The sequence below is a fragment of the Oncorhynchus mykiss genome, chromosome 1 (assembly GCF_057628025.1).
Source record: "Oncorhynchus mykiss isolate SJ-2025 chromosome 1, ASM5762802v1, whole genome shotgun sequence".
NCBI lineage: Eukaryota > Metazoa > Chordata > Actinopteri > Salmoniformes > Salmonidae > Oncorhynchus > Oncorhynchus mykiss.
The window spans coordinates 9,739,252-9,755,000 of record NC_143022.1 but is presented as its reverse complement, the minus strand read 5'-3'; the positions used below and the strand labels follow the sequence as shown (position 1 = coordinate 9,755,000).

At 41.3% G+C, this 15,749-nt stretch overlaps 1 protein-coding gene across 9 annotated transcripts in view; it reads right to left on the bottom strand.

The window, feature by feature from the left end:
* pex5la (peroxisomal biogenesis factor 5-like a) overlaps positions 1-4,417 on the bottom strand; it is a 180,795-nt gene extending 176,378 nt beyond the window's left edge. For 3 of the 9 annotated variants that reach the window (XR_005053504.2, XM_090238642.1, XM_090238711.1), the window contains exon 1: positions 3,832-4,389. Coding sequence is in view for 5 of the 9 variants with exons in the window: in XM_090238642.1 (XP_090094768.1) it covers positions 3,832-3,852 (21 nt within the window). In the remaining 4 variants the exon portion in view is untranslated. Of the gene's footprint in view, positions 1-3,831 lie in introns of all 9 variants that reach the window. The other 6 variants (XR_016496882.1, XM_036989311.2, XM_036989309.2 and 3 more) reach the window with 4 other exon arrangements.
* Between the last annotated feature and the right edge of the window lie 11,332 nt (positions 4,418-15,749).

The following is a 15,749-nucleotide window of genomic DNA, read 5'->3' as shown; positions in this document are numbered from 1 at the left end:
AGGTCTACAGTAGCCTCAACAGCACTCTGTAGGACAGCACCATGATGAAGCCGGAGGACTGCTAGCTTCTGTCCTCCTCTTGGTACATTGACTTCAATACAAAACCTAGGAGGCTCATGGTTCTCACCACAGACTTACACAGTAATTATGACAACTCCAACCTATCAGAACTCTTGCAGTATGAACTGAATGTTGTCGACCCAATAAAAGGATCAGAAAATGAATATAGTACTAAAAACACAAGCTACAGCTATCTAGCACTGCAGTGCATAAAATGTGGTGAGTAGTTGACTCAAAAAGCGAGATAGGCAATAGTTTAGCAGTTTTGAACAAATTAATTTCTTCAAAAATGAAGGAGATGCAAGAGAGAGAGCACCTGACTCTAATAGAGAGGGATGCTACGTTAGCTAGCTGGCTATGGCTATCAAACACTAGAACTCTTCCAAGTCATGGTAAGCTTTTGGTTTTATTAATGTTTTGCCACTGGGGCCCGCCGGTTTAACTGCTAAACAGCTTGCTGTACACTGCACTGCATGATTATAGACTTCTTATGGCTGGGGGCAGTATTGAGTAGCTTGGATGAATAAGGTGCCCAGAGTAAACTACCTGCTACTCAAGCCCAGAAGCTATGATATGCATATTATTAGTAGATTTGGATAGAAAACACTCTGAAGTTTCTAAAACTGTTTGAATGATGTCTGTGAGTATAACTGAACTCATATGGCTGGCAAAAACCTGAGAAAAAAATTCAGGAAGTGGGAAATCTGAGGTTTGTAGGTTTGCCTATCCAATATACAGTGTCTATGGGGTCATCTATTCCACTAGATGTCAACAGTCTTTAAAACCTTGTTTTATGCTTCTACTGTGGAGGATGAGAGAATGAGAGATGATTAGTCAGGGGTCTGGCAGAGAGCCACGAGCTCACTCAGGCGCGCCCCTTTGAGAGGTAGCTGCGTTCCTTTTCGTTTCTAAAGACAAAGGAATTACCGGTTGAAACGTTATTGAAGATTTATGTTAAAAACATCCTAAAGATTGATTCTATACATCGTTTGACATGTTTCTACTAACTGTAGTGGTATTTTTTTACTTTTTGTCTGGCCTACGCGTCATGAATTTGAATTTTTGAACTAAACGCCCGAAAAAAAAGTAGGTATTTGGACATAAATGATGGACTTTATCGAACAAAACAAACATTTGTTGTGGAACTGGGATTCCTGGGAGTGCATTCTGATGAAGATCATCAAAGGTAAGTGAATATTTATAATGCTATTTCTGACTTCTGTTGACTCCACAACATGGCGGGTATCTGTATGGCTTGCTTTTGTGTCTGAGCGCCGTACTCAGATTATTGCATGGTGTGCTTTTTCCGTAAAGTTTTTTTAAAATCTGTCACAGCGGTTGCATTAAGGAGAAGTTCATCTAAAGTTCCATGTAAAACACATGTATCTTTTATCAATGTTTATTATGAGTATTTCTGTAAATTGATGTGGCTCTCTGCAAAATCACCGGATGTTTTGGAGGCAAAACATTACTGAACATAACGCGCCAATGTAAACTAAGATTTTTGGATATAAATATTAACTTTATCGAACAAAACATACATGTATTGTGTAACATGAAGTCCTATGAGTGTCATCTGATGAAGATCATCAAAGGTTAGTGATTAATTTTATCTCTATTTCTGCTTTTAGTGACTCCTCTCTTTGGCTGAAAAAATTGCTATATTTTTCTGTGACTAGGTACTGACCTAACATAAGAAGATGGTGTGCTTTCGTCGTAAAGCGACGAAAGCACACCACGGTGGGATTAACAACAGGTTTATCTTTAAAAGGGTGTAAAATACTTGTATGTTTGAGGAATTTTAATGATGAGATTTCTGTTGTTTGAATTTGGCGCCCTGTACTTTCACTGACTGTTGTCAAGTCGATCCAGTTAACGTGTTCTCAGCCGTAAGAAGTTAACGTGTTATTTCTAATAGATGGCTATGTTAACTGTGACGTATTAGTTAATACGGTGTCATCGATTTAGGCTGTGTGTAGCGGTTAGCGGTTATGGTATGAAGGTTTGGATTGGAAGTTTTTTTTTTGCCTGGTCACAGACAGCTGTTGTAATGTGCACTGAAGTCCACAAGCAAAGGGAAAAGGTGAGAGGAGAAGAGCGAGTAGATGCGAGAATAAATTATAGAACGAGTAAATGATCATGCTGTTTGTACGTGGCTGCTATGAAAGTGAACTGTGTTTGCGGTGATCAGGGGTGTATTCATTCCGCCCATTCTGTTGAAAAACGTTTCTTAAATGGAAGTAAATGGAACAAAACGGGCACTATATTTAATATAGTTCTGAATTTGTCCAATAGAAACTCTTGATTGCAACTGTTGGACTAATGACTACACCTTAGATCAGCTAGACGCAGGCAATAGTGTGTAAGGCAGTATTGAATGTGTCACTGTCTGTCACCGTGATTAAAAAATATATATATATCTCGACCTGTGCACCTACGTTGTAAACCTTAATTTGTAGGCTAGGTTGCAACCTCATGATGGGTATAGGGAAAATGTTAGTATCATGTAGTAGCCTAAATCTATCGATGTTACATTGAGCTGGGTGAATGGAATATGAATGACAGTCATCCAAATATGCTTTAATAGAAATAAGGCCATGCTCATTCATTTTTTTTTTTTACGATCTCCATCATCTTAAATGGCACCGACCACCACTGATTTGAATCCATGAATCAATTATTTATCTAATCAACAAAATCTCGACAAGTCATCAATCTTGGTACAGCTTGTCTTCAAGAGGTTTTATATTGTGATTTGTCATTTTACTGACAAAAAGATTACCATGAAAGGGATGGGACATAGGTTTGGTAACAGTATGACATTCATTCATTGTAAGTGTACTTTTGATTACTTTCATGATATGTTTATTTATTTGAGCAATCTTATAGATATCATGACTACTGTACTACGGTTTCACTGTTTCAAACTCACTGAATTGTATGAGGGCAGAGCTCTCTTGAGGTCAAATGAACTTTTATCATATGTCGAGCATTTGAATGATAATACTTTTGATTGTGGATCATATAAATGTCATAAATAAACTATTCAACTTGAGCAAAGAATATCTTCCCAAAGAATTTTACATCAGATTCCTGTATCTCCCATGCCATTGTTTCCAGTCACGTCGACATAATTGGAACGCTTATTTGACTTTTTGTGGGCGCAATTATGTTTACATGCAGGAACATGGGCTACTCTGGGGACAGAATTTTATCTCAATAGAAACCAAGCTGTCGAGACAAAGGTGGTCGTCAAGGTTAAACTATAGGCACCGCAAGTGCCCTATATCAAGGCGGTGCTCTACATTATTCAATAAAAACGCACATGAAACATAAAAGAGGTTCAAATGTACGTCCCGGAAGTCAAAGATTGCCAACGTGACACTGACTATGAATTGTTTCTTGTTTATTTAAATAGCGCTGCATTTTCTAAAGCAGCAGTTGAAGTGATCATATCATTATCGGAGAGCGCGAGTCACTACGGTCTGTGATGGGACAAAATAAACAGACCCTGTCGCGTTGCTATAAAACATAGGTCCTACGGCCAATTGACAGTTATTTTTACAGTCACGACACCACAGTGGTCATCGTCTAATTGTCTCCTAGTATTCCATTATTAGGCTACCTCATATTCCCTATGTAGAAACGTCCTTGGCATGAACTAGGCTACATGATAAATCACCTTCTACAGAGTTGACATGTAAGCTATTCAACATCACCCTCATACACACATATAATGCATTTATATTTCAAAAGAACAAAACCTCTTACCTGCAAATGACCCTGGTACATATTGAGCTTGAAGTCAATTCCTGATTCTGCGACGATGGATTTTTAAGCTACTTTAAGGCTCGCAATACAGATACAGTAAGCGACACTGGGAGTGTCCATACGTACGAAGAGTTCTGGAACAAGAGGCAGAATGTTTCAATTCGCTCAGAAGTGCAGGCTCCAATTGAGTCTTTGAATGTTACGCCAGGGAAAGGAGCTGTCCTCGCTTAAGGTGCTGAAACGTAAGTGTTTTTGTCATGTATTTTTTTGCCGGTATTTGAAAGGTAGCCAGGCGACAGCACGGGAGAGATAAGTGCACTACCAGAACCCACTTCAATGCGAGGCGCCCAGAAATCTTCACGGCGCTGCCAAAAGCTTCTGGGTCCTCGGCTTCGGATGGACAACAATTCAGTTAGTCAAGTAAAATCTCCCGTGTTATGTCTTCATTGTGCACACTACCGCTCTCCGCCTCTCGACCGTGGCTTAATAATTGTTTTGACGCTTCTTATAGTGCACTCCTCTCTCCTGCTTACCAACCTTCCTCATCTGGGCGCCGCTGGAGCCGCCTCCTGGATTCACGTGCTCTGAAGTAGGAGCAAGTTGAAATTGGGGGCAATTCTGACATTTGGAGCTTGTTTCAGGCGGTGTGCTGCAGGTATTACTATATATTCTGTAGGTATAGGCTAGAGTATGTTTTGGCGCCTACTTATCTATATTTTCAGGTTTATATGAAACCTTATAATAACTGTTTGCCATCTTGCTGTAGCTGGAAACCAATGAATGCACTGCAATTGGCCTAAACGAACTGGTTGCGTGTGCCCTGAGTCTGTACTATAATTTCAACTCCTTGTCACGTCATGCCAAACCTTTGGTTAATAATTTATATATATATATATATTGGGCCGACATTATTCTGCTATACTGTACATTGTCCAATTAGTTCTAGTATGAAGGATTACATAACTCGATGTATGCAAATCGGATGATTCCCTTCAAGGTAATCTTGATGATGTAAACTACAGAGTGGAATAAGGCATGCTAGTGCACCGTGATGTTTATCTCTTGGCCAATTAAGAAGTAAGGCAGGATGCTTATTTAACGAGACACGTAGTGATAATGGGGAATCAGTAGCTTAATTACAGTGCAGCACATGGAGTAACAATAATATAATCAACATGAAACAAGAACAACATATGTTTGCAAGAAATTGTAGTGAATTGTTTGACCAATTATAATTGTTGTAGAGTAACAGTGAATGATACCAAAATCTCCGCGTCGTTCGGGTTTGGCCGGGGTAGACCGTCATTGTAAATATGATTTTGTTCTTAACTGACTTGCCTAGTTAAATAAAGGTTAAATAAAAAATATTTAAAACATATTTTTTTAAATATGCCACATATGTAATGTAATTGATATCAGCTACTCTGCTATATGATCACGTGTAAATATCTTTCTCCATAATATACTACACGAGACAGTATAACATCAATAACGCTTTCCTTGCAAATTACGCGAACCTGTAAAAACACAATTATGTTGTCAGATGTGGGATCTGTTAATTTCATTTAATTTATAACAGGGTTTGCCAATATTCTTTAAATATTGTCACAACCAAAATCTCTCGTGGACAGAGCTAACTAAACATAATTGTTGCTGTAGAATATGTTGGGAATTACTAGGATGTTCGGGATAAGAGCAGGGGTTGTTGAGGTGTTTAGGTTTTTAGTTACTGGTTATTTGGACAAATCACGATTTCGCATGTGTTAGCGTCTTTCAAATTTCGAAATGGGAGGCGACATTCGGCCCATATACTTGACCCTATCTTGGAAAGATAAAGGGTGCTCATGGACCAAGCCGCTCATGGACCAGAACCCAGCCGCCATGGACCAGAACCAAGCTGCCATGGACCGGAACCCAGACACTAGAACCAGAACCTAGCCACCATGGACCTGAACCCAGCCACCACGGACCAGAACCCATCTGACATGGACCAGAACCCAGACAGCAGCAGCCATGGACCAGAACACAGCCGACATGGACCAGAACCCAGCCGCCATGGACCAGAACCCAGCCGCCATGCGCCAGAACCCAGCCGCCATGTGCCAGAACCCAGCTGCCATGGACCAGAGTCCATCCGACATGGACCAGAACCCAGCCACCATCCACCATAGACCAGAACCCAGACGCCATAGACCAGAGCTCATCTGACATGGACCAGAACACAGCCACCAGGCACCATAGACCAGAACCCAGCCACCATGGACCAGAACCCAGCCGCCATGGACCAGAACACAGCCGCCATGGACCAGAACCCAGCCGCCATGTGCCAGAACCCAGCTGCCATGGACCAGAGCCCATCCGACATGGACCAGAACCCAGCCACCAGCCACCAGCCACCATAGACCAGAACCCAGCCACCATGGACCAGAGCTCATCTGACATGGACCAGAACACAGCCATCAGGCACCATAGACCAGAACCCAGCCACCATGGACCAGAACCCAGCCGCCAAGGACCAGAACCCAGCCGCCATGTGCCAGAACCCAGCCGCCATATGCCAGAACCCAGCTGCCATGGACCAGAGCCCATCCAACATGGACCAGAACACAGCCACCAGGCACCATAGACCAGAACCCAGCCGCCATGGACCAGAACCCAGCCGCCAAGGACCAGAACCCAGCCGCCATGTGCCAGAACACAGTCGCCTGCCTCCATGTGCCAGAACCCAGCCGCCATGGTCCAAAACCCAGCCGCCACGGACTAGAACCCAGTCACCATGACCAGAACCAAGCCACCATGGACCAGAACCCAGCTGCCATGGACCAGAACCCAGTCACCATGACCAGAACCAAGCCACCATGGACCAGAACCCAGTCACCATGACCAGAACCCAGTCACCATGGACCAGAACCCAGCTGCCATGGACCAGAACCCAGCCACCATGGACCAGAACCCAGTCACCATGAGCAGAACCCAGTCACCATGGACCAGAACCCAGCTGCCATGGACCAGAACCCAGTCACCATGACCAGAACCAAGTCACCATGGCCCAGAACCCAGCCACCATGGACCAGAACCCAGCCACCATGGACCAGAACCAAGCCACCATGGACCAGAACCCAGCCACCATGGACCAGAACCAAGCCACCATGGATCAGAACCCAGCCACCGTGGATCATGCAGGGAGAATCAAATGATTACACCTGCTCTGTATTGCTTGCTTGGAATTGATTAAATAAATTCACTCTAATGTATTTAAATGGATTCTTTCATATTCCCTCGTGTGTATTTTTATCAATCAATATTGATAGCGCATTAATGTTGGCGTGATCCTAGGGTAGCGAACAGGTACATGCTGGTGTCTGATTCTATTTCAAGGCCCCATTGGGCCATGGTCCCGCATTCCCCCATCTCTATGTTCTGACAGGCAGTGTGGCTAACTAATAATTAAGGGCAGATAAGTGGAATTGTTGTTGTGTACTGTGGGCCAAACAGTCAGTGCAGTGTGATTTGAAAAACAAATTAATAGAATGAATTGGAGATAATATTTATGTGGAGCGACCATCGGAGCTGAAAATATGAGCTGCTAGAAGCTATTCTTGCATAAGGCTGAAAATGATTGGGCAAACTTCTTGGACATAAGTGATGCAAAGGTGGATTGGGTTGATTGCTCAGTCTGCATGTATTCCAAGGTCCTACTGATATTTATGCTGCAGTAGTTTATGTGTTGGGGGGGCTAGGGTTAGTCTATTATATCTGGACTATTTCTCCTGTCTTATCCAGTGTCCTGTGTGAATTTAAGTACGCTCCCTCTTATTCTCTCTCTCTTTCTCTCTAATTCTCTCTTTCTCTCGGAGGACCTGAGCCCTAGGACCATGCCTCAGGACTACCTGGCCTGATGACTCCTTGCTGTCCCCAGTCCACCTGGTCGTGCTGCTGCTCCAGTTTCAGCTGTTCTGCTTGCGGCTATGGAACCCTGACCTGTTCACCGGACGTGCTACAGTACCTTGTCCCGGACCTGCTGTTTTCGACTCTCTCTCTCTACGGCACCTGCTGTCAATTCAATTCAATTCAATTCAAGGGCTTTATTGGCATGGGAAACATGTGTTAACATTGCCAAAGCAAGTGAGGTAGAATATATATAAAGTGAATATATAAAGTGAAATAAACAATAAAAATGAACAGTAAACATTACACATACAGAAGTTTCAAAACAATAAAGACATTACAAATGTCATATTATATATATATACAGTGTTTTAACAATGTACAAATGGTTAAAGGACACTGTCTCTAACTCTGAATGATCGGCTATGAAAAGCCAACTGAAAGTTAATCTCAAAGGCCATGGATAGTCAACGTGGGACATCTACTCCTGAGGTGCTGACCTGTTGCACCCTCTACAACCACTGTGATTATTATTGACCGTTCTACGAACGTTTGAACATCTTGGACATGTACTGTTATAATCTCCAACTGGCAAAGCCAGAAGAGGACTGGCCAACCCTCAGAGCCTGGTTCCTCTCCAGGTTTTCTCCTAGGTTCCTGCCTTTCTAGGGAGTTTTTCCTAGCCGCCATGCATCTACATCTGCATTGCTTGCTGTTTGGGGTTTTAGGTCTGGGTTTCTGTATAGCACTTTGTGACATCGGCTGATGTAAAAAGGGCTTTATAAATACATTTGATTGAAGTTTGATTGATATACATATCTTGCATTTGAGGAGGATTTATTTCAGGTTGATTAATTTACTTCAGTTTGATTCATTTACTTCAGTTTGATTCATTTATTTCAGGTTGATTCATTTACTTCAGTTTGATTCATTGATTTCATTAAGAATCAGCTCAAAAGGCTACCTCACTTTTGAAATAGGTGTGTGTTACTCAAATGTCTTGCGTAACTTTCCCATAATTGTTTTAGTATCTATGTGTGATTTAGGGGAAAAGTTCTAGTTTGTCAATTAATCAAACGGAAGTAAATAAATCAGTTATCACACAGAAATCACCCCTTAAACGATTCATCTCATTACAAGGTAGAAACACAGCTGTGTCAAGGTGATTTAACGTTAGGTAGGCAGCAGCAAGATGATAGTGCATGAAAGGACTCTTGTCTCTATCAATTACTATGTTGACTCAATACATCACTTGCCCGAAGCGCTCTGAGCTGAATAATCCAGCTATCAAAGACCACATCAGACTCTGCATTCATTAAACATCATGGTTTTTGATGCTGGACTCAGGAAGTGCTCGCCTATTGTTGTGATGTCCTGTAGGTCACAGGATCCATTGCTGTTTTAATACACACCATATGGCAAATACAACACCGGTGACATCATAGCGTACCATAATTAATTTACAGTGCATTTGGGGAAGTATTCAGATCCCTTCCCTTTTTCCACATTTTGTTACGTTACAGCATTTTCCTAAAATGTATTAATTTATTTATTTTCCTCATCAATCTACACACAATACCCCATAATGACAAAGCAAAAATATGTTTTTTGACATTTTTGCAAATTCATTAAAAACAAAAAACAGAAATACCTTATTTACACCTTTTGCTATGAGACTCGAAATTGAGCTCAGGTACATCCTGTTTCCATTGATTATCTTTGCATTGTTTCTACAACATGATTGGAGTCCACCTGTGGTAAATTCAATTGATTGGACATGATTTAGAAAGGCACACACCTGTCTATATAAGGTCCCACAGTTGACAGTGCATATCAGAGCAGAAATCAAGCCATGAGGTCGAAGGAATTGTCCATAGAGCTCTGAGAGAGGATTGTGCCGAGGCACAGATCTGGGGAAGGGTACCAAAAAATGTCTGCTGCATTGAAGGTCCCCAAAAACACAGTGACCTCCATCATTCTTAAATGGAAGAAGTTTGGAACCACCATGATTCTTCCTAGATCTGGCTGCCCAGCCAAACGGGATAATCTGGGAAAATGGCCTTTGTTAGGAAGGTGACCGATAACCCGATGGTCACTCTGACAGAGCCCCAGAGTTCCTCTGTGGAGACGGGAGAACCTTCCAGAAGGACAACAATCTCTTCAGCACTTCAACAATCAGGCCTTTATGTTAGTGTGGCCAGACGGAAGCCACTTCTCAGTAAAGGCATATGACAGCCCGCTTGGAGTTTGCCAAAAGGCACCTAAAGGACTCTCAGACCATGAGAAACCAGATTCTCTGGTCTGATGAAGCAAAGATTGAACTCTTTGGCCTGAATGCCAGCGTCACCTCTGAAGAAAACCTGGCATCATCCCTACAGTGAAGCATGGTGGTGGCAACATCATGCTGTGGGGATGTTTTTCAGCGGCAGGGACTGGGAGAGTAGTCAGGCTTGAGGGAAAGATGAACGGAGCAAAGTACAGAGAGATCCTTGATGAAAACCTGCTTGGGGCAAAGGTTCACCTTCCAACAGGACAATGACCCTAAGCACACAGCCAGGACAACGCAGGAGTGGCTTCGGGACAAGTATCTGAATGTCCTTGAGTGGCCCAGCCAGAGCCCGGACTTGAACCCAATTTAACATCTCTGGAGAAACCTGAAAATAGCTGTGCAGCGACGCTCCCCCATCCAACCTGACAGAGCTTGAGAGGAGCTGCGGAGAAGAATGGGAGAAACTCCCCAAATACAGGTGTGCCAAGCTTGTAGCGTCATACCCAAGAAGACCCAGATGCTATAATTGCTGCTAAAGGTGCTTTAACAAAGTCCTGAGTAATGGGTCTGAAGAGTTATGTAAATGTGAAATTTCAGTTTTTTATTTGTAATAAATGTGCTAACATTTCTAAAACCCTGTTTTTACTTTGGAGTATTGTGATGTCATTATGGGGTATTGTGATGTCATTATGGGGTATTGTGATGTCATTATGGGGTATTGTGATGTAGTTATGGGGTATTGTGATGTCATTATGGGGTATTGTGATGTAGTTATGGGGTATTGTGATGTCATTATGGGGTATTGTGATGTCATTATGGGGTATTGTGATGTCATTATGGGGTATTGTGATGTAGTTATGGGGTATTGTGTGTAGATTGATGAGGGGAAAAAAACAATTTAATCCATTTTAAAATAAGGCTGTAAACGTAACAAAATGTGGGAAAAGTCAACGGCTTTAAATGCTTTCCGAATGCACTCTATCACATGTCATTCAACATAATTGGATCACGGGTGGCCATTTACAGAAATAGCTACCAAGGATTAGGGTTTAACATCTAATAATGTATGAGAAATATTATAATCATGACCAAATACATCAACCTTTCACACTGCAGTGTCATTAATGAAGTCAAGACTTAGCCAGTCAATTGAAAGGTTATTAATATGAAGCAAGAATAGAATGGCTGGCAGATGGGGGGGAATCCATCATTGATATAAATACACCTAGTTTCAATGTGATGAATATGGCCAATTAAAAATGCAAAACTCCTATTATATCCTCAAGTTCTATTGGGTGGAAAGCTGTGGTGTGGTCTGACTGTTTTTTCTTAACTAAGTTGAACTAAGTTTGTTCATTATATGACGTACACCTGCAAAGCCTAGGGTACAGTCCACACTGCCCTTTACTGTGCACATGGGACTAAACGTGTGAATTGAGTAGGAGTAAATTATTGCTAGTTCATGCATAACTACACCAATTGCTACTTTTCAAATGCAAAACAGCTTCTGTGCATCTCCCAGGTGGGTGCTACATTGATGGATACATTTAGTCATCCACACAACAATTTTTGGGATTAATATAATCCATTCAGAATGACACTGCATGTTCCTATAGGTCCAGACATCTTCTCTGATGAAATAAACACTCCCTGCTATTTTTGACATGATGGTGGTTGGCACACATCATCCACTCGACAGTGTTGCAGATGCCCACTTGTTGCACGAACACAAGCAAAAGGTTCAGAGGATTTCAACCCATCAACACACTCCTGTATTCTGCTTGTTAATGGATAGGAAATAGCTCTCACCTTGGCTCCTCCACCACATAAACCGCCATCCCCCTCGGTTGTTTTTATGCTTTCCCGCCAGAGAGGGGTACCGACCCTGAGCAAGCACTTTCAGTAGGGTGGATGAGAAAACTAGGGTTTTGACAAATGAACCAATCAGAAGACAGATGGGAGTAAATTTGTAGTCATCAAGCACAAATTAGGGGAGATATTTGAAATTCCTTCAGATATATATATATATATATATAAATAAATAAAATAGACAAAGACAAAGGTGCAAACAAATGAAACACACTGCAATTTGGATTTAATTGATATGGATTTTTTTCTATTTATATAAAACACATAAAAATGAAGAACATCTGTAGTAATGTCGCTTTTCAATTTTAAAGATTTGTTCATTTAAGATTGATCTGTGTATCATATGGGTGAGCAACAACCATAGAAATTGAATTTATTTATTTTATTTTTCCTTTATTTAACTAGGCAAGTCAGTTAAGAACAAATTCTTATTTTCAATGACGGCCTAGGAACAGAACGACAGGTACCTTGTCAGCTCGGGGGTTTGAACTTGCAACCTTCCGGTTACTAGTCCAACGCTCTAACCACTAGGCTACGCTGCCGCCCCATGGTGATGCTACTCCATCAAAGTATTTCAGATAAGTGCTATTTCCTTTATTTGGGCGGCTAAAACAGACCGATTTGGAGGACAACCATTAGTCAGTCAGTTGTGTCCAACTGACATTGAATCTGATGTGACCCTGGGTGATAGTGACAATGAGGTCATAGAGCAAACCAATCACGGCAAATTATCTCAAATGAAGGGGGGGGGGGGGGGGGGGGGGGGGGGTGATATACTGCGCGCTGCTGAACACCAAGAATTCCCATGAGCCTCAGCGGCATCATCTGGAATTTCCTGGCGGACAGCACTGGGCAAAACGAGCTGTAATTTCAACTGCTGTCACACCCTGGTCAAAGTATTTTGTGTTTATCTTTATTTATTTGGTCAGGCCAGGGTGTGGCATGGGTTTTTGTATGTGGTGTGTATGTATGGGGATTGTAGCTAGTGGGGTGTTCTAGCTAAGTCTATGGCTGTCTGAAGTGGTTCTCAATCAGAGGCAGGTGTTTATCGTTGTCTCTGATTGGGAACCATATTTAGGCAGCCATATTCTTTGAGTTTGTCGTGGGTGATTGTCCTTAGTGTCATTGTTCTGTGTTAGGTTCCACAAGTATAGGCTGTTTCGGTTTTCGTTAAGTTTATTGTTTTGATAGTGTTTGTGTTTAGTGTGTTACTTCATTAAACATGGATTGCAATAGACACGCCGCATTTTGGTCCGACTCTCTTTCTCATCAAGAAAACCGTTACAACTGCTGGGATGTTTTCTCCCTGGTATTTGACCAGAGTGTTACTACTGTATATGGTTGTGTGTTGATTGTACAGATACATCTGAAACCGCCCCGACAGTTTGATTACCCTGATACAGTTGGTTACATTCCCTTCCTATCCCTTATGTGTTTGATGTGAGGTAGATTAAACAGTATGCAAAGGCTCAATATCCAGTCAAACTCACATCTCTCCATCTGTCTGTCACCACAGTCAAGTAAGGTCAGCCAGGCTAGTGCTATTACAAATCACATCAAAAGCAGATAGACTTTAACTTTCCACAATATCTATGGGAATGCAAAGTGAGTGTAAAAACGAAAAGAGAAAGCTTATTGACCTAATGGAATAAGACGTAGTAAGAAAATACGGTATATATGATTGAAAACAAAGCAGGGTAAAATAATACAGGAGCGCATTAGTAAGATATAGAAACAGGCAAACACTATACAAGATATAGAAACAGGCAAACACTATAACTATACAGAGTCAACCAATCAGTATTCTAGCTATACAGAGTCAACCAATCAGTATTCTAGCTATACAGAGTCAACCAATGAGTATTCTAGCTATACAGAGTCAACCAATGACTATTCTATCTACAGAGTCAACCAATGAGTATTCTATCTACACAGAGTCAACCAATGAGTATTCTATCTATACAGAGTCAACCAATGAGTATTCTATCTATACAGAGTCAACCAATGAGTATTCTATCTACACAGAGTCAACCAATGAGTATTCTATCTATACAGAGTCAACCAATGAGTATTCTAGCTATACAAAGTCAACCAATGAGTATTCTAGCTATACAGAGTCAAGCAATGAGTATTCTAGCTATACAGAGTCAACCAATGAGTATTCTAGCTATACAGTCAACCAATGAGTATTCTAGCTATACAGAGTCAACCAATGAGTATTCTAGCTATACAAAGTCAACCAATGAGTATTCTAGCTATACAGAGTCAAGCAATGAGTATTCTAGCTATACAGAGTCAACCAATGAGTATTCTAGCTATACAGTCAACCAATGAGTATTCTAGCTATACAGAGTCAACCAATGAGTATTCTAGCTATACAGAGTCAACCAATGAGTATTCTATCTATACAGAGTCAACCAATGAGTATTCTAGCTATACAGAGTCAACCAATGAGTATTCTAGCTATACAGAGTCAACCAATGAGTATTCTAGCTATACAGAGTCAACCAATGAGTATTCTAGCTATACATAGTCAACCAATGAGTATTCTAGCTACACTGAGTCAACCAATTAGTATTCTAGCTACACAGTCAACCAATGAGTATTCTAGCAACACTTTCTATTTATCTTGTCTATATTTTGTCTATATTGTCTATATTTTGAGTATATACACAGCAACAACTTGCATTAAAGGCATACTTTAGTCATGCCACCACATCAACGACCTTCGACCAACCAACTATAGTTTGCCTGCCAGTGTCACATGCAGAAAGTCACAGAATGAAAACTTAGCCACACCATCGCCTTCTCACGATCCCCACTAATCCATCTAACATTGGACTATTGCACTGTCTAAATATTTAATGCCCCGACGACATGTCCACAAAGGAAGCTGGACTCTTTAAATATTAAGTCTATTCAGTTGTTCTCCCAGCTTCATTACTGGGGTATGTACACGCCAACTCATTCATAATTCATGGGTCTCAAGAATTCCTTCAGATGAAGAGAGACATGCAGAAATCTTCCCATTCATATCTTATGCAAATATAACATGTTTGTATTAGGAATAGATTAACCAAACCAAGAATAATCATATGCATTTGTGATGTGTTTTCAACACTGCCGAAATGAGTAAACACTGTGGTACTGTGTAGTGTTACTGTATAGTGTTACTGTATAGTGTTACTGTATAGTGGTACCGTATAGTGTTACTGTATAGTGGTACCGTATAGTGTTACTGTATAGTGGTACCGTATAGTGTTACTGTATAGTGGTACTGTATAGTGTTATTGTATAGTGGTACCGTATAGTGTTACTGTATAGTGTTACTGTGTAGTGGTACTGTATAGTGTTACTGTATAGTGTTACTGTATAGTGGTACAGTATAGTGTTACTGTATAGTGTTACTGTATAGTGGTACTGTATAGTGGTACTGTATAGTGGTACTGTATTTGGCGAACGGTACAAATGGTAGTCTATGTATGATTCTCACATCTCACATATTCTCACATACTTTTAGCTATATAGACCTAGGCTTTTTTAAACTATTTTAGATAATTGAAAATTGCCAATAATGATTGCTGATCCGTTTTGTATTAGACATAATATTGATTCCCTTAACAAGAATGATTGCTGATCCGTTTAGTATTAGACATATTGAGCCCGGAATAATACAAGGGGTCCGTCTCCATGTTCTGAAGATACAGTGTGTAGTGTAGCAAAGAACATATTGGATGGGAGGACGGCTAGCTAGTTAATGGTATGCGCTAGTGGTGTTCAATTGGTGACGTGAAGTAGTTGTTTCCCTTGCTCTGCAAGGAGCTATAGGAAACGACGGCAAGACACTACAGAGGGTAGTGCGCACGGCCCGGTACATCACTGGGGTCGAGCT